This window comes from Oncorhynchus gorbuscha, linkage group LG16 (assembly GCF_021184085.1).
Source record: "Oncorhynchus gorbuscha isolate QuinsamMale2020 ecotype Even-year linkage group LG16, OgorEven_v1.0, whole genome shotgun sequence".
Lineage (NCBI taxonomy): Eukaryota > Metazoa > Chordata > Actinopteri > Salmoniformes > Salmonidae > Oncorhynchus > Oncorhynchus gorbuscha.
The window spans coordinates 25,398,554-25,421,059 of record NC_060188.1 but is presented as its reverse complement, the minus strand read 5'-3'; the positions used below and the strand labels follow the sequence as shown (position 1 = coordinate 25,421,059).

Genomic DNA, 22,506 nt, shown 5'->3' with positions numbered 1-22,506 from the left:
CTGTCTTTAACACTTTACATCGTTTGTGTGTATGTGTGTGTGATTTACATTTACATTACATTTAAGTCATTTAGCAGACGCTCTTATCCAGAGCGACTTACAAATTGGTGCATTCACCTTATGACATCCAGTGGAACAGTCACTTTACAATAGTGCATCTAAATCTTAAAGGGGGGGGGGAATACTTATCCTATCCTAGGTATTCCTTAAAGAGGTGGGGTTTCAGGTGTCTCCGGAAGGTGGTGATTGACTCCGCTGTCCTGGCGTCGTGAGGGAGTTTGTTCCACCATTGGGGGGCCAGAGCAGCGAACAGTTTTGACTGGGCTGAGCGGGAGCTGTACTTCCTCAGTGGTAGGGAGGCGAGCAGGCCAGAGGTGGATGAACGCAGTGCCCTTGTTTGGGTGTAGGGCCTGATCAGAGCCTGGAGGTACTGAGGTGCCGTTCCCCTCACAGCTCCGTAGGCAAGCACCATGGTCTTGTAGCGGATGCGAGCTTCAACTGGAAGCCAGTGGAGAGAACGGAGGAGCGAGGTGACGTGAGAGAACTTGGGAAGGTTGAACACCAGATGGGCTGTTCTGGATGAGTTGAAGGGGTTTAATGGCACAGGCAGGGAGCCCAGCCAACAGCGAGTTGCAGTAATCCAGACGGGAGATGACAAGTGCCTGGATTAGGACCTGCGCCGCTTCCTGTGTGAGGCAGGGTCGTACTCTGCGGATGTTGTAGAGCATGAACCTACAGGAACGGGCCACCGCCTTGATGTTGGTTGAGAACGACAGGGTGTTGTCCAGGATCACACCAAGGTTCTTAGCGCTCTGGGAGGAGGACACAATGGAGTTGTCAACCGTGATGGCGAGATCATGGAACGGGCAGTCCTTCCCCGGGAGGAAGAGCAGCTCCGTCTTGCCGAGGTTCAGCTTGAGGTGGTGATCCGTCATCCACACTGATATGTCTGCCAGACATGCAGAGATGCGATTCGCCACCTGGTCATCAGAAGGGGGAAAGGAGAAGATTAGTTGTGTGTCGTCTGCATAGCAATGATAGGAGAGACCATGTGAGGTTATGACAGAGCCAAGTGACTTGGTGTATAGCGAGAATAGGAGAGGGCCTAGAACAGAGCCCTGGGGGACACCAGTGGTGAGAGCGCGTGGTGAGGAGACAGATTCTCGCCACGCCACCTGGTAGGAGCGACCTGTCAGGTAGGACGCAATCCAAGCGTGGGCCGCGCCGGAGATGCCCAACTGGGAGAGGGTGGAGAGGAGGATCTGATGGTTCACAGTATCGAAGGCAGCCGATAGATCTAGAAGGATGAGAGCAGAGGAGAGAGAGTTAGCTTTAGCAGTGCGGAGCACCTCCGTGATACAGAGGAGAGCAGTCTCAGTTGAACGACTAGTCTTGAAACCTGACTGATTTGGATCAAGAAGGTCATTCAGAGAGAGATAGCGGGAGAGCTGGCCAAGGACGGCACGTTCAAGAGTTTTGGAGAGAAAAGAAAGAAGGGATACTGGTCTGTAATTGTTGACATCGGAGGGATCGAGTGTAGGTTTTTTCAGAAGGGGTGCAACTCTCGCTCTCTTGAAGACGGAAGGGACGTAGCCAGCGGTCAGTGATGAGTTGATGAGCGAGGTGAGGTAAGGGAGAAGGTCTCCGGAAATGGTCTGGAGAAGAGGGGAGGGGATAGGGTCAAGCGGGCAGGTTGTTGGGCGGCCGGCCGTCACAAGACGCGAGATTTCATCTGGAGAGAGAGGGGAGAAAGAGGTCAGAGCACAGGGTAGGGCAGTGTGAGCAGAACCAGCGGTGTCGTTTGACTTAGCAAACGAGGATCGGATGTCGTCGACCTTCTTTTCAAAATGGTTGACGAAGTCGTCTGCAGAGAGGAGGAGGAGGGGGGAGGAGGATTCAGGAGGGAGGAGAAGGTGGCAAAGAGCTTCCTAGGGTTAGAGGCAGATGCTTGGAATTTAGCGTGGTAGAAAGTGGCTTTAGCAGCAGAGACAGAGGAGGAAAATGTAGAGAGGAGGGAGTGAAAGGATGCCAGGTCCGCAGGGAGGCGAGTTTTTCTCCATTTCCGCTCGGCTGCCCGGAGCCCTGTTCTGTGAGCTCGCAATGAGTCATCGAGCCACGGAGCGGGAGGGGAGGACCGAGCCGGCCTGGAGGATAGGGGACATAGAGAGTCAAAGGATGCAGAGAGGGAGGAGAGGAGGGTTGAGGAGGCAGAATCAGGAGATAGGTTGGAGAAGGTTTGAGCGGAGGGAAGAGATGATAGGATGGAAGAGGAGAGAGTAGCGGGGGAGAGAGAGCGAAGGTTGGGACGGCGCGATACCATCCGAGTAGGGGCAGTGTGGGAGGTGTTGGATGAGAGCGAGAGGGAAAAGGATACAAGGCAGTGGTCGGAGACTTGGAGGGGAGTTGCAATGAGGTTAGTGGAAGAACAGCATCTAGTAAAGATGAGGTCGAGCGTATTGCCTGCCTTGTGAGTAGGGGGGAAGGTGAGAGGGTGAGGTCAAAAGAGGAGAGGAGTGGAAAGAAGGAGGCAGAGAGGAAAGAGTCAAAGGTAGACGTGGGGAGGTTAAAGTCGCCCAGAACTGTGAGAGGTGAGCCGTCCTCAGGAAAGGAGCTTATCAAGGCATCAAGCTCATTGATGAACTCTCCGAGGGAACCTGGAGGGCGATAAATGATAAGGATGTTAAGCTTGAAAGGGCTGGTAACTGTGACAGCATGGAATTCAAAGGAGGCGATAGACAGATGGGTAAGGGGAGAAAGAGAGAATGACCACTTGGGAGAGATGAGGATCCCGGTGCCACCACCCCGCTGACCAGAAGCTCTCGGGGTGTGCGAGAACACGTGGGCGGACGAAGAGAGAGCAGTAGGAGTAGCAGTGTTGTCTGTGGTGATCCATGTTTCCGTTAGTGCCAAGAAGTCGAGGGACTGGAGGGAGGCATAGGCTGAGATGAACTCTGCCTTGTTGACCGCAGATCGGCAATTCCAGAGGCTACCGGAGACCTGGAACTCCACGTGGGTCGTGCGCGCTGGGACCACCAGATTAGGGTGGCCGCGGCCACGCGGTGTGGAGCGTTTGTATGGTCTGTGCAGAGAGGAGAGAACAGGGATAAACAGACACATAGTTAACAGGCTACAGAAGAGGCTACGCTAATGCAAAGGAGATTGTAATGACAAGTGGACTACACGTCTCGAATGTTCAGAAAGTTAAGCTACGTAGCAAGAATCTTATTGACTAAAATGATTAAAATGATACAGTACTGCTGAAGTAGGCTAGCTGGCAGTGGGTGCGTTGTTGACACTACACTAATCATGCTGTCTTTAACACTTTACATTGTGTTGTGTGTATGTGTGTGTGATGCTGTCTTTAACACTTTACATCGTGTTGTGTGTATGTGTGTGTGATGCTGTCTTTAACACTTTATATTGTGTTGTGTTGTGTGTATGTGTGTGTGTGATGCTCTCTTTAACACTTTACATTGTTTTGTTTTTCTCTTGATGGGACGCTCTAGCGTTGCCCTTGTTTAGGGGCCTTAACCATCTCTCCTCTCCTCCTCCCCAGGGTCGGGTGCCCTTCATAGTGCCTGACAAGGTGCTGTGGCCCCAGCTGTGTGAGGCCCTCAACATGAAGTACAAGGCGGAGGTGCAGAGTAACCGTGGCCTCTCAGAGGAGAACCTGGTCTTCCTGGCCCAGAAAGCCTTCAGTAGCTCCAGCATCAACCCTGACGACTACCGCGGCATGACCATGACCTGGTCCCAGTTCAACAGGGTAAGACCAGGGTGGGCCTCAAATGGCACCATGTTTCCTATGTGGTGCACTACTTTTGACCAGAGTCCATCTTTTGACAAGAACCCTATGGGCACTGATCAAAAGCAGTGCACTTTGTAGTGAGTAGGGTGCCATGTGGGACACAGCCCATGACTACTGACCAGTGGACTATAAGACCTGATCTCTGCATTAGGAACAAGTTGTTGCGGAGGGGTGATATCATCTCTTTGATACTCAGAGGGAACCTATTGTTTTTACCATGCCTGGCTGGTGTATATTTCATTTAGATGTGAGTATGTGCCACTGCAGACACCGTTTACCTCGATGGTGTTCCTTCCCCTGTTCAGAGTAATGATTCCCCTATATCTGCATTGGGGTCAGCAGGTAGCCTAGTAGTTAGAGCGTTTGGACCAGTAACCTGAAGGTTGCTAGATCGAATCCCCGAGCTGACAAGAATTTGTTCTTAACTGACTTGCCTAGGTTAAATAAAGGTTAAATTAACAATAAATTTGAATCTGCTCTCCTTGGGCTGAGCGAGTCTCTAATGTGTTTCTCTCTAAGGCTGCGTCCCTAATGGTACCATAGGGCCCTGGTCAAAGGTAGTGCACTAGGTGGGGAATAAGGTGCCATTTAGCTTGATGAGCTCTAGTCGGCTGGCCGTGAGGTCCTCAGGTCTGGTTAATGGGCCTGTTTGTCAAGACGGGAAGGGCTAATTCAGCCCCAGGCCTCATTGGCTCCCTCTAACCAGCCACTGATGACAGAGAGCACACTCACATTCAGACCTCATTCACCACAGAGCATCAGCCTCATTAGAGAGAGAGAGGGCCTAGAAACAGGAGCTGGAACATGCACCTCAGAGCTGATACACACACTCATACTTACCCCCCCCACATACACACACACATACACACCAACACAATAACCCAGTGTACTCTGCATTGCTGCAACAGTCATACTGATCTGAACTGGATGGATGGATGTAAGGGGGTCAGCTGAAATCTCTCACTGACTGACTGTCTATTAGAATTTCTGCTCTACACTAAATCAAATCAAATTGATTTATAAAGCCCTTCTTACGTCAGCTGATATCAGAAACCCAGCTTAAAACCCCAAACAGCAAGCAATGCAGGTGTAGAAGCACGGTGGCTAGGAAAAACTCCCTAGAAAGGACAGAACCTAGGAAGAAACCTAGAGAGGAACCAGGTTATGAGGGGTGGCTAGGAAAAACTCCCTAGAAAGGCCAGAACCTAGGAAGAAACCTAGAGAGGAACCAGGTTATGAGGGGTGGCTAGGAAAAACTCCCTAGAAAGGCCAGAACCTAGGAAGAAACCTAGAGAGGAACCAGGTTATGAGGGGTGGCCAGTCCTCTTCTGGCTGTGCCAGGTGGAGATTATAACAGAACATGGCCAAGATGTTCAAATGTTCATAGATGACCAGCAGGGTCAAATAATAATAATCACAGTGGATGTCGAGGGTGCAACAGGTCAGCACCTCAGGAGTAAATGTCAGTTGGCTTTTCATTCAGAGTATCTCTACCGCTCCTGCTGTCTCTAGAGAAGTGAAAACCGCACGTCTGGTGAACAGGTTAAGGTTCCATAACCACAGGCAGAACAGTTGAAACTGGAGCTACTCTGTATGTGTGAGGAGAGGTTAGTGCGATTAAAGACAGACAACAAATTGTTTATCGACTGTATCAAACCCAATGTCCCAATCCCTCTAACCTACAGGAGAGTCTGCCTGGCAGGAATTTCACATTCTGGCAATGGTTTGATGGGGTCATGGAACTCACAAAAAAACATCTCAAACCACACTGGAATGATGGGTAAGAATAACTTTTTAAAATGTCTAAATTCCTAAATTTCTACTCCAGAATAACCTGTGGAAATGAGGTTTGACTTGGATTGTGTGTTAGTGTAACATGAGATGCCTGCAGCGTGCACACACTGCCCAAGTAGACAGGAAAATGGACAGAGAAAAATGCTTAACTAAGCTAAAGGCCTCTTTTTGTTGTCGTTCGAATGGCAGCTGTAATGTGCTTTCTTTAGTGAGTCTTCTTGATAGATTGCACTTGGTGTTTTTCCTTCTTAAGCCCCCCTGCTGTTGCAGCCTCACATTTTGATTGCTTTTTTAATCTCAACGAGCCTCTACCAAAAGGCCCTCCCCACAATGGACACGGCTTTACCATAGCAACCACATAGATATTTATCCCTACCTGTAGTAGGTCACGAGGATAAAAGAGTGTGAGAGTGAGATTAGTTCTCTATGTGACTCTCTCTCTCTCTCTCTCTCTCTCTCTCTCTCTCTCTCTCTCTCTCTCTCTCTCTCTCTCTCTCTCTCAATCTCTCTCTCTCTCTCTTCCTTCCTCCGTTCTCTATGTACAGGGCGATCCTGGGATTTGTGAACAAGCAGCAGGCCCAGGACATGTTGATGTCCAAACCCAACGGGACCTTCCTGCTCCGCTTTAGCGACTCTGAGATCGGAGGGATCACTATCGCCTGGGTGGCTGAGAATCCCAACAAACCAGGTACTGACAATTCAACCAGTCAAGTGATCAATCAATTCATTATTTTGTCAGTTAGTCAATTAGTCAACAAATTAATATTTGACGGAGAAGGTCTGTAAAAATAGCCAAGTGGAACTATAACAAGTGTGTCTATGTTTCCAGGGGAGAGGATGGTGTGGAACCTCATGCCCTACACAGCCAAAGACTTCTCCATCCGCTCTCTGGCTGACCGCATCAGTGACCTCAACCACCTCCTGTTCCTCTACCCAGACAGACCCAAGGATGAGGTCTTCTCCAAATACTACACGCCACCCCTGTGTATGTACCTTACCTCTATTCATCTCTATAAAATAAATGATGACATATAATTATACTGTCATGTCTATTCTCTATATCTGTTGCAATTTGATCAGATAGAGGCTTATAACAGCCACACTGAGGAACATGTGAATGTGGACCATATCTACAGTCTGAACAAAGCGATTCTCCCTGTCTCTCCTTTCCTTGCCTTTCTCTCTTACAGCCAAAGCAGTGGATGGATACGTGAAACCGCAGATCAAACAAGTGGTACCAGAGTAAGTCTCGATCTCTCTCTCTCCTTCTCGCTCTCTGTGGCGATAGGGCTGATTTAATCACCTAACAATGTGGCCTGAATGCAGATCAACCATTAGGTCTTCACTCCAGATGGAGGAACCAATTAGAGCCCAGCATCCGCGGGCCTGAGGGCGCCTCTGTCCCTCTCATCACTGCACTTAGTAATGTCAGTCTGGGTAATGAGTTACCAGGGTCCCTATTGTTACCAAGGGTCTGTGGGCCTCTCAGTGGGAGGACTCCAGGTGCTGCTGCCCAGCACCCTGCCTAACCTGATCCTGCTGCTCAAAGGGACTGGTAATTCATGAAGCAGAGGAGGAGCAGGAGGAGGGGGTGGTGGTGAGGGATGCTGATGGAGGTTGCCGCGGTAACCGACAAAAGCTGGCGTTCAGAATGACGTTCTCTGACTCGTGCGCGTGTGTCTGTATGTCTTGTTTGTCTGGACCTGCAGGTTCACCACGACCAATCCTGACCCAGCAGCAAACCCCACCTACATGGATCACGGAGCCTCCCCTGTTGTCAGTCACCCTCCAAACTATGGCATATACCCGCCTATGTGAGTATAGATTACATATGTGTGCGTGCATGTGGGAGTGTGAGGTGTGTGTGTCTGATACCCTGTGTTACTAACTGGTTCCTGTGTTGTGAGGTGTGTGTCTGATGGCCTGTGTTACTAACTGGTTCCTGTGTTGTGAGGTGTGTGTCTGATACCCTGTGTTACTAACTGGTTCCTGTGTTGTGAGGTGTGTGTCTGATACCCTGTGTTACTAACTGGTTCCTGTGTTGTGAGGTGTGTGTCTGATACCCTGTGTTACTAACTGGTTCCTGTGTTGTGAGGTGTGTGTCTGATACCCTGTGTTACTAACTGGTTCCTGTGTTGTGAGGTGTGTGTCTGATACCCTGTGTTACTAACTGGTTCCTGTGTTGTGAGGTGTGTCTGATACCCTGTGTTACTAACTGGTTCCTGTGTTGTGAGGTGTGTGTCTGATGGCCTGTGTTACTAACTGGTTCCTGTGTTGTGAGGTGTGTGTCTGATACCCTGTGTTACTAACTGGTTCCTGTGTTGTGAGGTGTGTGTCTGATGGCCTGTGTTACTAACTGGTTCCTGTGTTGTGAGGTGTTTGTCTGATACCCTGTGTTACTAACTGGTTCCTGTGTTGTGAGGTGTTTGTCTGATACCCTGTGTTACTAACTGGTTCCTGTGTTGTGAGGTGTGTGTCTGATGGCCTGTGTTACTAACTGGTTCCTGTGTTGTGAGGTGTGTCTGATACCCTGTGTTACTAACTGGTTCCTGTGTTGTGAGGTGTGTGTCTGATGGCCTGTGTTACTAACTGGTTCCTGTGTTGTGAGGTGTGTGTCTGATGGCCTGTGTTACTAACTGGTTCCTGTGTTGTGAGGTGTGTGTGTCTGATACCCTGTGTTACTAACTGGTTCCTGTGTTGTGAGGTGTGTGTCTGATACCCTGTGTTACTAACTGGTTCCTGTGTTGTGAGGTGTGTGTCTGATACCCTGTGTTACTAACTGGTTCCTGTGTTGTGACAGGAGTGACTCCATGTTAGATGCTGACGGTGACTTTGACCTGGATGACACCATGGACGTGGCGCGACACGTCGAGGAGCTGCTGCGGCGACCGATGGAGAGCCAATGGAGCGGCCAGCAGTCGTGACCCTCAATCTCTGACCCCTGACACCAACAAAAGAACCCCGCACCTTTTGACATTTCTGATGGTTTAATTCCATTCCTTTCCTCCTGTTTTATTTCAGATAGCTATAATGTGAAATGTTAATAATGTTTGTGTTTTTTTCCTTTTTTCTTCTCAGCAAGCGAACTGCATGTCAGTGACCTTTTTTCAGTTTGTCTCCGTGCGTATCTGTAAAACAGACTAGGTATAAATGCAAAAAAACACGATGTTACAGTATTGTAGAAAAAAAAATCATTCAATACACGTATGTATTATCATTTGGTCAAAATTCTAACACAGATTTTTGAAGAGCACTCTCCACAACCGGTATGAAGTCATTTAAGCAGTTTGTTTAAATGTTTTTGTTTTTGTTTAGTTATTTTATTATTGTAAATGGTTTATCAACAGAGTTTTTTAATTCAATCCGCCCTCTGCCAAAAAAGAGAAAAACTTAAATGAAGAATTTGTTGTTGTTATTGACAACGTCATCGGATTTGTTGCTAAGGGAAGTTTCAATTAGTAGTATAATAATTCTGAATCTTTACACACTAAACTCCAAGCAGAATGGCTCTCATTTCATTCTCAGAGCACACTGAGTATCTATGTCACACACACACACGCACACAAGGATGCATCACACACACACGCACAGACTGTTGCATAACATACATCAGCTCCAGCTGAAACTTGGGGACTTTGGGCCCCCTCTACACTCACAGGGATATTTCAGTTTCCTTTATTTGCACACAGATGTAATGTAAATACAAGCATGTATCCAGCATGGCCACTCAGGTCTCTGGACAGCCCATAGAGATAGATAGAGGACTCATCATTTATATAACCTGTTTTTAACATGGCCATTGCCATTGAGGTCTTCCACCATTTTGAAGTTGTAAACTGAGAGGGGGGTTCCTATGGTTTGGGAGCAATCAGCCAATGAAGAAGAATAACATGTACTACTTTAGTACCTCAACGGTCCTGCGTATACTGTCACACAGACGCTTTAATGGCACAGATACAAAGATGAGTCCTCTATCCATCTCACCTCCATACCCCTGTAGATGATGTATGTGCCATCAACCTTACCTCTCATTACCTGTCTGTCTGTCTGTCTGTCTGTCTGTCTGTCTGTCTGTCTGTCTGTCTGTCTGTCTGTCTGTCTGTCTGTCTGTCTGTCTGTCTGTCTGTCTGTCTGTCTGTCTGTCTGTCTGTCTGTCAGTCTGGTGTTTTAAACAACTCATTTGGTCATGTCTTGTTATTAGTTGTGACGTCTAGTGTTGACAATCTACACTGCTCAAAAAAATAAAGGGAACACTTAAACAACACAATGTAACTCCAAGTCAATCACACTTCTGTGAAATCAAACTGTCCGCTTAGGAAGCAACACTGATTGACAATAAATTTCACATGCTGTTGTGCAAATGGAATAGACAACAGGTGGAAATTATAGGCAATTAGCAAGACACCCCCAATATAGGAGTGGTTCTGCAGGTGATAACCACAGACCACTTCTCAGTTCCTATACTTCCTTGCTGATGTTTTGGTCACTTTTGAATGCTGGCGGTGCTTTCACTCTAGTGGTAGCATGAGACGGAGTCTACAACCCACACAAGTGGCTCAGGTAGTGCTGTGGCAAGAAGGTTTGCTGTGTCTGTCAGCGTAGTGTCCAGAGCATGGAGACGCTACCAGGAGACAGGCCAGTACATCAGGAAACGTGGAGGAGGCCGTAGGAGGGCAACAACCCAGCAGCAGGACCACTACCTCCGCCTTTGTGCAAGGAGGAGCAGGAGGAGCACTGCCAGAGCCCTGCAAAATGATCTCCAGCAGGCCACAAATGTGCATGTGTCTGCTCAAACAGTCAGAAACAGACTCCATGAGGGTGGTATGAGGGCCCGACGCCCACAGGTGGGGGTTGTGCATACAGCCCAACACCGTGCAGGACGTTTGGCATTTGCCAGAGAACACCACGATTGGCAAATTCGCCACTGGTGCCCTGTGCTCTTCACAGATGAAAGCAGGTTCACACTGAGCACATGTGACAGTCTGGAGACACCGTGGAGAACGTTTTGCTGCCTGCAACCACCTCCAGCATGAACGGTTTGGCGGTGGGTCAGTCATGGTGTGGGGTGGCATTTCTTTGGGGGGTCGCACAGCCCTCCATCTGCTCGCCAGAGGTAGCCTGACTGCCATTAGGTACCGAGATGAGATCCTCAGACCCCTTGTGAGACCATATGCTGGTGCAGTTGGCCCTGGGTTCCTCCTAATGCAAGACAATGCTAGACCTCATGTGACTGGAGTGTGTCAGCAGTTCCTGCAAGAGGAAGGCATTGATGCTATGGACTGGCCCGCCCTTTCCCCAGACCTGAATCCAATTTAGCACATCTGGGACATCATGTCTCGCTCCATCCACCAACGCCACGTTGCACCACAGACTGTCCAGGAGTTGGAGGATGCTTTAGTCCAGGTCTGGGAGGAGATCCCTCAGGAGACCATCCGCCACCTCATCAGGAGCATGCCCAGGCGTTGTGGGGAGGTCATATAGGCACATGGAGGCCACACACACTACTGAGCCTCATTTTGACTTGTTTTAAGGACATTACATCAAAGTTGGATCAGCCTGTAGTGTGGTTTTCCACTTTAATTTTGAGTGTGACTCCAAATCCAGACCTCCATGGGTTGATACATTTGATTTCCATTCATAATTTTTGTGTGATTTTGTTGTCAGCACATTCAACTATGTAAAGAAAAAAGTATTTAATAAGAATATTTCATTAATTCAGATCTAGGATGTGTTATTTTAGTGTTCCCTTTATTTTTTTGAGCAGTGTATTTGGGGAGCTGTTTGGATGTGTGTAGGGGAACTGAGGTCACTGGGGTGTGTGTGGAGGTTGGGGTTTAGTTGGGAGATCTGAAGGAAAGTTCATTGCTAGGACTGATGGTAGAAGAGTCTCTATACTGGGTCCTTATTGGCTTAGTATAGTGCATCTGCTGAAGTACACTAACTACTCAATCCATAGACCTGAGATGACTAGTGGAGATCTAATTCAACTAATTTTACCATGGGGCAGAGATGCATGTTTTGAACATTTAATGCTAATTCCCTGCAATGCTACCAGTTTTGCCATGGGGTAGAGATACATGTTTGCAGTTCTAAAGCAAATTTCCTGTAATTCCACACATTTTGCCATTACTTATGTCATGTTAATGATATCTGAGTGAGTGACTAGCTCGACTAACTATCTGTTAGCGGACATGGCTAATTCAGTGACAAAACAGGAGAAAAACTGCTGATGCACAGCCACATTTCGAACCTTCACCTTCTAACTTTCAACAGTAAATTTAGACCCCAACTGATTAAAAAAAATCATAATTAAACGGCCCGGGCCCTAAGCGACCGCTTATATCGCTAATGTCTGGAGCCAGCCGTGATGGTACTCCTGTCTGTCTGCCTCAGTCTGTTCTCTCTCTCTCTGTCTATCTCTGTCAGTAAGCCTGTCTCCTGTTTGCTGTTATTACTGGTCACTGTTACTAAGTCTGCATGTGCATGTCTGTCTCTCTGTGATATAACATAAAACATCAACTGACAACCTGAGGAACAGATATATAGCTATGTCTGCAGACAATATGAGGCGCTTGAACACTTGACTCATCAGTCCTGAGCATGAAGGCCATTGCTACCTTAAAATGTGGGATATTTTGGCACTGGCTCACTCCCTGTCTTTCAGCCAAGATGTTGTAGTGGGTCTGTCTCCATATACTCCCAGCAGGATTAGTCTAGTACACTTTTACACATAGTACACTTTAGCTACCGCAGTTTAATAAAGCATTTAACGATAGATCCACCTGTTGCCGTGGCTTCGCTGTTCACCCCCACACTCCCCCCACATACACACACACGCACTTCTGAACCATTGGGCAATATCATGACGACAACAACACCACACAACCCCCACAGTCATATTACACACACACACACACACACACACACACACACACACACACACACACACACAACCCATCCCCTCTACTCATAAGCTCTGCCCTCTCAGGAATGAAGCCCTATGCTTGGTTGATGTATCATAAAAATGAAAAAAAGACAAATAGAGTCTCTGTCTATTAGTGGAGGCTGGTGGGAGGAGCTATAGGAGGATGGGCTTATTGTAATGGCTGGAATGGAACGGTGTCAAACATGTGGTTTCCATATGTTCTATGTGTTTTGATACAGTTCCATTGATTCCGTTTCAGCCATTACAATGAGCCCATCCTCCTATAGCTCCTCCCACCCGCCTCATCTGCTACCTATATAACGCATATATGAATTTATTTTCTGTACCATAATTCTATTTTATTACAGTATACTGTACGTCTGTGGCATGCCCCTCTGAATGTAATCCCCTTGCATGACCTGAGGAGGGTGTACGTATAACATTGCAGCCACTGCAACCTCTTAGGTTTCATCAGAAGTTTCTGAAAAAAGCCATATTGCAAACGGGATTCAGAAGAATGTTGCTTTTGTGTTTGTCCAGCTGACATTATTTAGTCTTTTCCTTATCTTTGTTTCTTTCATTTTCCCCTGGTCAAAGCAGCTAGTTTTTTTCTTTGTAGTTCTTGATTTCACTGATGTTTTTTGAAGAGTCAAAGCTACCGGGGAATTCTTGTGACGTGTCCTTTTTGTTGTTGTTACATTGTTCTGATCATTTCAAACTTGGATCTTTGCTTCACCTTAGTTAATCTATGTACTCTGGAAGCTGTGTATGAGTTCTGTGTTCTGTTCAGTGTTAGTTCCACGTTTGTGGTTGGGTTTTAGCACTTCGGTTGTGTTCCAAAGAAAAATGCAATTGAAGAAAAAAGTTTTATAAATAATTTCAACAGTAACATGTATAATGAAAAATAAGTTGTGACTGAATAAATGTAATGGTTTGTTTGTTCACATTCCATGTCAGTCTGAACTGCACCTTACCGATACTGTACATGAGACCATTTCAATAGAGTCCATTCAGAATGTAAACTCAAATTCCAATTCTTATTTCTTCTCATTGAGCATTGAAGCATTGAATTTAGTTTACTTTCTGAATTGACTGAATTAAAAAGCAATAGACCCAAACCCTGACCAGCCTTTCAACAGCCTTCTGACTGGGTGTGGGCATCATAGCACCGCTATAACATAGCAGCACTACATGCCTGTTTACACTTGACCTCTAACACATGTATACAGCAATCTGCATGAGCTGTGATCACTGCATGTTATACATTATAATTATCAGATCAGATTGCACTGAAGCACCATTGTGATTCTAACTTCCCACTAAGCCAAACTGCATTTAGACGGGCACATGTACAAATACTCACTCACTATACGTTTGGTGTACTTGAATGAAGAGACGCCAATAATCACAAGCAAATAAGGGGACTCTATGCAATGCAGCAGTGATGTTGATATTGAACTGCACCTCATTAACCTACAATCAGAAGTTACAACATCCATTTGAACTAAGCCCCTTTCCTCTTCCTATATCTAGGCTTGGATGGACTGACATGTCACTGCTTAGATGCAGTCTCTGATCCACCTCTTCCTATATCTAGGCTTGGATGGACTGACATGTCACTGCTTAGATGCAGTCTCTGATCCACCTCTTCCTATATCTAGGCTTGGATGGACTGACATGTCACTGCTTAGATGCAGTCTCTGATCCACCTCTTCCTATATCTAGGCTTGGATGGACTGACATGTCACTGCTTAGATGCAGTCTCTGATCCACCTCTTCCTTTCTTCCATTCTCTCTGTCTATATCTCTCTCGCTCTAAACCTTATGTCGCTCCATCTCCCTCCACACTGGTTCATGTGATCGGTTGTCCAGTGGCAACTCACATCTGCTATCTTGTGGCAGGAACACATATTGTCTCTGAGACACAGTAACGGACTGGTATGTACTGTCCCCTTAATGCCAGAGGGGCTTTTCTCTCCTGTCACTCAGGGCCCAAGGGACATGGAAAAGTGATTAGACAATTTAATTAACCTAATGCATGAACTGCAATCGACTATGACCCCATTGATTACTATAAAATATATTATGATTGTCAATCTCCTATGGAACAGACAAATCCAAGACCCACTGTTTGCCTTCTCAACAAATAACTCAATCACATTTACTATATTCTAATCTTTCTTTTTCTTCCATTTTTAAAAACATTAGACATGTCTGGAGGTCAGAGAGCGACTGTTGCTTGGATACGAAACTGCACGTGGTTGCTTGGTTACTGTTCAATATTCACAACAACAGCTTTAAAAGCGTTGGACAGAGAATACAATTCAATGTAACACAGCAGTAAGGCGAAATTGGCAATTGAAAAATAAATAGAAAACATGCAGTATACAGGAGGACACCGCTGTTTTCATTCAGTTGACAACAGACAATTCTGCAGATAAAACAAACAGAGATATTACCGGAAACGTTGACACAATAAAGCAGTACTTCCAGCAAAGGAAATGGTTCGAGTATTTAGGGCATGTGAAAGGGAAAGGAGGATACCTAGTCAGTTGTACAACCGAATGCCTTCAACTGAAATGTATCTTCCACATTTAACCCAACCCCTCTGAATCAGAGGGTGAATGTGTGGGGTGATTACAGTAGAATATTGTATACTGTAGTATAATAAGTTATACTATACAAATATAGTATTATAAGGTATTCACAGCCATATCTTACTGGACATTGGATTGGATATACTCAAGATAAAAGGCTCTGGGAGAGTTGCAAGTCTGGCACCCACCAGCAGCTATGTATAGCCTCGCTGCACAGGACTGAAATGAACCGCTTTTACAATGGAGCAAATGAGATCCGTCCTCTCGTTCTACCCTGTGACCACTAGATGTCCTCAGTGCCCAATGCGATTCCTGCACTCTACAATAACACGGGGAATGGAATGACCATTGAAACGAAGCATAATGCCTGTCAGCAGTATGCATAGGATGCATGTGGGACATGTCACGAGATGAACATGTTGTAACAGGAATAGAAAAACCACGACAGACGTGCTTTTTCAAATGAGCCCTTTTGTTCATATCATCATCCCAGCTCAATAAAGCTGTCTCTCAGTCTCTCCTACAGGTCAAACATGTGAATATTTAACCACGTCCTCCCCAGGAAACACCTTTCATCAGATAATTAAGATGCAAATTGGCACTAATTACCATCGTATTAGTCTATGCATACAAATGAATCTCTGTATCAACTCCAGTAATTAGGGGCGCCAGTGGAAGGAGGTCCAATCGAGGCACAAGGGGCACAGAAAACCCCAGCCCTGCTCTGATTGATAAGTAAAGAGTGTTAACATGGAGGGTGTTTAAGGAATGAGTTTAATTTCCTCCCTCCACAGAGGTCATGTGAGTGAGCACAGGAAGTGATGTGTAAGAGAAACAGAAAGTATGGTGGTTATGCTCTGGGAGGAATGCCCCCACACCCCCTGCTGCGGAGAGTCTCAGCTCACTTCACAAATAAACAAATGACACTTTTGGGGACTATTCAGCCTCATCCTGTGTCAGAGTTCCCTCTCGTAACAAACACTATTCCCCCTGACAAGACGTGGCATCTTCAACTGATTCTGTTAGGTAGAACTGCTTCTCTTATGTAGACAAACCCCTGTAGCTATTATTTTCTATATGTTGTGCATTGGTAAACAAGAATACCCTATCCATTTGTAATCAATAACTTGATTTCCTGTATTGATACATAATCATTCTCACCATGCCTGAATGAGTGAGGTAAGAGGGTCGTGACATCTGTGGTCAAATGTCTTCAATACAAGATATGGCCGGGTCACATATATACAGCAAAAAATGATCTGGCTTCTCCTGGAGAGGGGCTCGAGTGATCAGGGTTGAGGGGGGGGGGGTGTATGGATGGCTATCCCTTCATATGTCTGTGGTTCACGTGGGGGTCGAAGGGAGGGGAAGGGAGACAGCACAACTCCGGTTCACTTCCTGTCACAGGAAGCTACAAGCAACTTCAATGGAAATCAACCAGGGTGTGATTTAATTATTAGTGGCATGATAGTCAAATGGAAAGCAACGCTGCAACTGCTTTCATTTCCTTTTCTGTTGATCTCTCACAGCCTCTCTTGTATTCATTCTCTCTCTCTCTCTCTCTCTCTCTCTCTCTCTCTCTCTCTCTCTCTCTCTTCTATTCATTCTCTCTCTCTCTCTCTCTCTCTCTCTCTCTCTCTCTCTCTCTCTCTCTCTCTCTCACAGCCTCTCTTGTATTCATTCTCTCTCTCTCTCTCTCTCTCTCTCTCTCTCTCTCTCTCTCTCTCTCTCTCTCTCTCTCTCTCTCTCTCTCTCTCTCTCTCTCTCTCTCTCTCTCTCTCTCTCTCTCTCTCTCTCTCTCTCTCTCTCTCTCTCTCTCTCTCCAGCTCTCACTAATAATAATTCCATTCTCATCCCCAGTAGAGTAGGACCATCCTCATCTGCTCTCACGTCTTTCTTCCCTAAGTTGGAGGAGTGTTAGCACACCAGTTTGCAGTGATGCAGCATATGATAAGGTCCTTGGTTAATAAGTCCTAGTGTGGCTCCTCCGTGTGGGTCCTGGAGGGGCTCCTGTTTGAGGCGTGGGAGCCAAAGGAATTTGAAGATTAAAGTGAGACAGACTGGCTGGAAGGCTCGGAGCAGGACTTATTTCTGAAGATGCATAATACATGAATCAGAGTGAGAGAGAGAGAGAGAGAAAGAGTGAGAGAAAGAGAGAGAGAGACAGAAAGAGACAGAGAGAGAGCTACCTCACCCCAACCTCTCCCCTTCCTTCTTGACTTATTTTTCTCATCAGTAGTATCCCTCACCTCCATCTCTCCTTCTCACCTTTCCTCAATCTTTCCATCCACCCCATTGTTCTTAATTTTCCTCTCCAATGTGTTCATTCCACCAACATCTCCCTCTCTCTACTGCTCTCCCTCTCTCTCTCTTTCTTTCTCATTCTCACTCTCTCTCTCTCTCTCTCTCCCTCTCTCTCTCTCTCTCTCTCTCTCTCTCTCTCTCTCTCTCTCTCTCTCTCTCTCTCTCTCTCTCTCTCTCTCTCTCTCTCTCTCTCTCTCTCTCTCTCTCTCTCTCTCTCTCTCTCTCTCTCTCTCTCTCTCTCTCTCTCTCTCTCTCTCTCTCTCTCTCTCTCTCTCTCTCTCTCTCTCTCTCTCTCTCTCTCTCTCTCTCTCTCTCTCTCGCCCAGCATCTGAACTAGTGTGTTCTAGAAGAATCAGCTGTGTATAAATAATTCACATTGAGAAGTAGTTTCTGGTCAATGAGTACATAGACTGACCCGCTGGCTGGCTGGCTGTCTAGCTGGCTGGCTGACTGGCAGACTGACTGGTGTAAGACGGATGAGGCAGCTGCAGGATGTATGCTACTGCCCTCATTTAAGTTTACAGAAAGGAAGAAAACATATACACACACACACACACACAAACATGCACACTCTATCCTAGTTCACACTCCTTCAATTCAAAGACACATCAATGTCGTGGAAAACCACAGAGCAGCGGATCTAACCGCTCATCCATACTGCAGGATTCAGATTTGTTTGTTCTGACAAAAAACAAGCCACTTCTGGGTTTGATTATAATGACTTGGTTCGACAATAATGACCAAACACTCTGAGCATCTCTACCGCAGCAGCACACGATTTCTCTCCTTCCAATTGGCTGAGGTGTGATTTGTCCTTTCAGTGGGTTATAATAACTGAACTGTATTATCTGAGTGTTTATTGTTCATCATTCCTCAAATCAAATCAAATGTAATTAGTCACATACACATGGTTATCAGATGTTAATGTGAGTGCAGCAAAATGTTTGTGCTTCTAGTTCCAACCATGCAGTAATATCTAAGTAATCTAACAAATTCACAACATCTACCTTTTAGCACAAGTGTAAAGGAATGAATAAGAATATGCACATATAAATATATGGATGAGCGATGGCCGAATGGCTTAGGCAAGATGCAGTAGATGGTATAGAGTACAGTATATACATATGAGATGAGTAATGTAGGGTATGTAAACATTATATAAAGTGGCATTGTTTAAAGTGACTAGTGATACATTTATTACATCCAATTTTTAATTATTGAAGTGGCTAGAGATTTGAGTCAGAATGTTGGCAGCAGCCACTCAATGTTAGTGATGGCTGTTTAACAGTCTGATGGCCTTGAGATAGAAGCTATTTTTCAGTCTCTCGGTCCCAGCTTTGATGCACCTGTACTGACCTCGCCTTCTGGATGATAGTGGGGTGAACAGGCAGTGGCTCGGGTGGTTGTTGTCCTTGATGATCATTTTGACCTTCCTGTGACATTGGGTGGTGTAGGTGTCCTGGAGGGAAGGTTGTTTGCCCCCGGTGATGCGTTGTGCAGACCTCACTACCCTCTGGAGAGCCTTACGGGTTGTGGGCCGAGCAGTTGCCGTACCAGGCGGTGATACAGACCGACAGGATGCTCTCGATTGTGCATCTGTAAAAGTTTGTGAGTGTTTTTGGTGACAGGTCAAATTTCTTCAGCCTCCTGAAGTGAAGAGGCATTGTTGCGCCTTTTTCACCACGCTGTCTATGTGGGTGGACCATTTCAGTTTGTCCATGATGTGTACGCCGAGGAACTTAAAACTTTCCACCTTCTCCACTACTGTCCCGTTGATGTGGATAGGGGGTGCTCCCTCTGCTGTTTCCTGAAGTCCACGGTCATCTCCTTTGTTTTGTTGACGTTGAGTGTGAGGTTATTTACCTGATGCCACACTCCGAGGGCCCTCACCTCCTCCCTGTAGGCCGTCTCGTCGTTGTTGGTAATCAAGCCTACCACTGTAGTGTCGATGAATGATTTGGAGGCATGCATGGGCATGCAGTCATGGGTGAACAGGGAGTACAGGAGAGGGCTAAGAACGCACCCTTGTGTGGCCCCAGTGCTGAGGAGCAGCGGGGTGTAGATGTTGTTTCCTACCCTCACCACCTGGGGGTGTCCCGTCAGAGAGTCCAGGACCCAGTTGCACAGGGCGGGGTCAAGACCCAGGGTCTCAAGCTTAATGACGAGTTTGGATGGTACTATGGTGTTAAATGCTGAGCAGTTGTCGATGAACAGCATTCTTATATAGGTATTCTTCTTGTCCAGGTGGGTTAGGGCAGTGTGCAGTGTGATTGCGATTGCATCGTCTGTGGACCTATTGGGGCGGTATGCAAATTGGAGTGGGTCTAGGGTGTCAGGTAGGGTGGAGGTGATAGGATACTTGACTAGTCTCTCAAAGCACTTCATGATGACGGAAGTGAGTGCTAGGCGATAGTCGTTTAGCTCAGTTACCTTAGCTTTCTTGGGAACAGGAACCATGGTGGCCCTCTTAAAGCATGTGGGATCAGCAGACTGGGATCGGGATTGATTGAATATGTCCGTAAACACACCAGCCAGCTGGTCTGCGCATGCTCTGATGACGCGGCTGGGGATGCCGTCTGGGCTGGCAGCCTTGCGAGGGTTAACAAGTTTAAATGTTTTACTCACGTTGGCTGCAGTGAAGGAGAGCCCGCAGGTTCTGGTAGCGGGCCGTGTCGGTGGCACTGTATTGTCCTCAAAGCAAGCAAAGATGTCACGTTCGTTGTGAGGAGTAGACCAAGGCGCAGCGTGAATAGCGTTCCACATACTTTATTACAAAGTGAAACTTAACAAAAACAACAAAGAATCAAGTCCAGTACAGAGCGTACTAAGGCACTAACTGAAAACAAAACAATATCCCACAAACGCAGGTGGGAAAAGGACCACATTAAGTATGATCCCCAATTAGAGGCAACGATAATCAGCTGCCTCCAATTGGGAACCATACTCACACCAACATAGAAATATTAGACTAGAACACCCCCTAGTCAAGCTCTGACCTATTGCACCATAGAGAACCCCAAGGGCTCACTATGGTCAGGGCGTGACAAAAGAAGTTGTTTAGTTTGTCTGGGAGCAAGACATCGGGGTCCGCGACTGGGCTGGTTTTCTTTTTGTCGTCCGTGATTTGACTGTAGACCCTGCCACATACCTCTCGTGTCTGAGCCGTTGAATTGCAACTCTACTTTGTCTCTATACTGACCCTTAGCTTGTTTGATTGCCTCCCTCCCCTGATGGCGAAGATCCCGGTTTTGTCCCAAATGGCAACCTATTCCCTACATAATGCACTACTTTTGACCAGAACCCTATATGAGTTGTGGTCAAAAGTAGTGCACTATATAGGGAATAGGGTACCATTTGGGATGAAACCCTATTAGTGGGTTTGTCCTGCATCATTAGGGGTGAAACACTTTAACAGAATGATGAGTTTCTGTGAAGTCGTGTGATGGGGTTGAAGTAGATCGATAAAGATGTTTTGTGGAATTCATCAGCGATTTGCACAGAGATAACTGTCCCCCTTGTTTCTCAGATTTGTTAAATGACGACAGTGAAAGTGATTTAGCTAATTTGTGGTCAGAATTGATGACATAATCATTACAGATATTGTGGGTTTCTATCTGCAGCACTTGAATTCTGAACTGTGGCACAGGGATTGGTTGTGTACCACTTGTTCTACAGTATGAATATATACAGCAAGGATAGGTCTGTTCTGAGTCCTGTGCTTTTCATTCTCACCAATCAATAATGTGGAGGTGCCTGGTGTGGTGTTTATGTGAGTGAAAGCCATGTGACATTCTCTGTGGATTAGTGTTGATGATATGCCACTTCCTCTCTGATTGGGACTGAAGCCTGGCCTGAAAATAATAGTCGTCTCAGTAAGAGACTGCATGTAATATTTGGTTCTGGGTTCTGAGATTAAGTTGATAACGCCCATAGGGATATATAATATGAGGATCATCAGCATCAATCGAGATTTTTGCCCTTGCCACCAGAAAGGGCAATTTGTACTTAATGCAACTTAGGGGACTTTCTGAATTAATTATTTAACTAGGCAAGTCAGTTTCGAACAAATTCTTATTTACAATGACGGCCTAACCCGGCCAAACACGGACGACGCTGGGCTAATTGTACACCGCCCTATGGGACTCCCAATCACAGCCAGTTGTGATACAGCCTGGATTTGAACCAGGATGTCTGTATTGGTGCCTCTAGCACTGAGATGCAGTGCCCTAGACTGCTGCACCACTCTGGAATAACCAGTCTCCCTGATCGAAGTTTTGGCTGTGATAACAGATATAACAAATAAAAGCCTTAGGCAATAGCCTAATGATAAGACATATTTCATGCAAATACACTCACATTCCCCTGATACTCAGAGGAGGCTGGTGGGGGAGCTATGGGAGGATGTGCTCGTTGTAATGCCTGGAATGGAATAGAGGGAATGGTATACAAATAAATCAAACATTCCAGCCATTACAATGAGCCTGTCCTCCTATGGATCCCCCACCAGCCTCCTCTGCTATTAATAAGTTAATGTGTTTTATCCTGGAAATGGCTTAGGCTACAAGTTGTGGTGTGAATGAACATGAATCATTTCAGTGTGAGGAACATTAATAATTGAAGTGTACGTGTACGTGCGTGCGTGTGTGTGTGTGTGTGTGTGTGTGTGTGTGTGTGTGTGTGTGTGTGTGTGTGTGTGTGTGTGTGTGTGTGTGTGTGTGTGTGTGTGTGTGTGTGTGTGTGTGTGTGTGTGTGTGTGTGTGTGTGTGTGTGTGTGTGTGTGTGTGTGAATGAGCGCACAAGAACATGGATCTTGTAGGGAGGGGACAAGCGAGCAACTCACATAACAGCGCATTGTATATAGCTGCATCCCGCGGATGCACGTGGGGAAGCTTCTGATTTATCATCTATACGAGCGGATAGGAGAGTAGGGACCAGGCGAATAGAACGGTAGGACGGTCTTCTGCATGCAGCCTCGGCGCAAACAAGAAGCTTGGGGGAAAACGAAAGCGCGTGTAAACGCAAATTAACGCCTTTTTATTAGCCGGAAGTGTTTCTGAGGGGACTCCTTATGAATCCATGCA

At 46.4% G+C, this 22,506-nt stretch overlaps 1 protein-coding gene across 1 annotated transcript in view; it reads left to right on the top strand.

The window, feature by feature from the left end:
- Positions 1-9,945, top strand: part of LOC123998889 (signal transducer and activator of transcription 5B-like) — a 100,735-nt gene extending 90,790 nt beyond the window's left edge. Inside the window, exons 14-20 of the mRNA XM_046304111.1 lie at positions 3,557-3,763; positions 5,491-5,585; positions 6,145-6,287; positions 6,429-6,584; positions 6,790-6,841; positions 7,309-7,413; positions 8,400-9,945. Of these exons, the coding sequence (XP_046160067.1) occupies positions 3,557-3,763; positions 5,491-5,585; positions 6,145-6,287; positions 6,429-6,584; positions 6,790-6,841; positions 7,309-7,413; positions 8,400-8,523 (882 nt within the window). The 3' untranslated portion in view covers positions 8,524-9,945. The remainder of the gene's footprint in view (positions 1-3,556; positions 3,764-5,490; positions 5,586-6,144; positions 6,288-6,428; positions 6,585-6,789; positions 6,842-7,308; positions 7,414-8,399) is intronic.
- Positions 9,946-22,506: the final 12,561 nt, after the last annotated feature.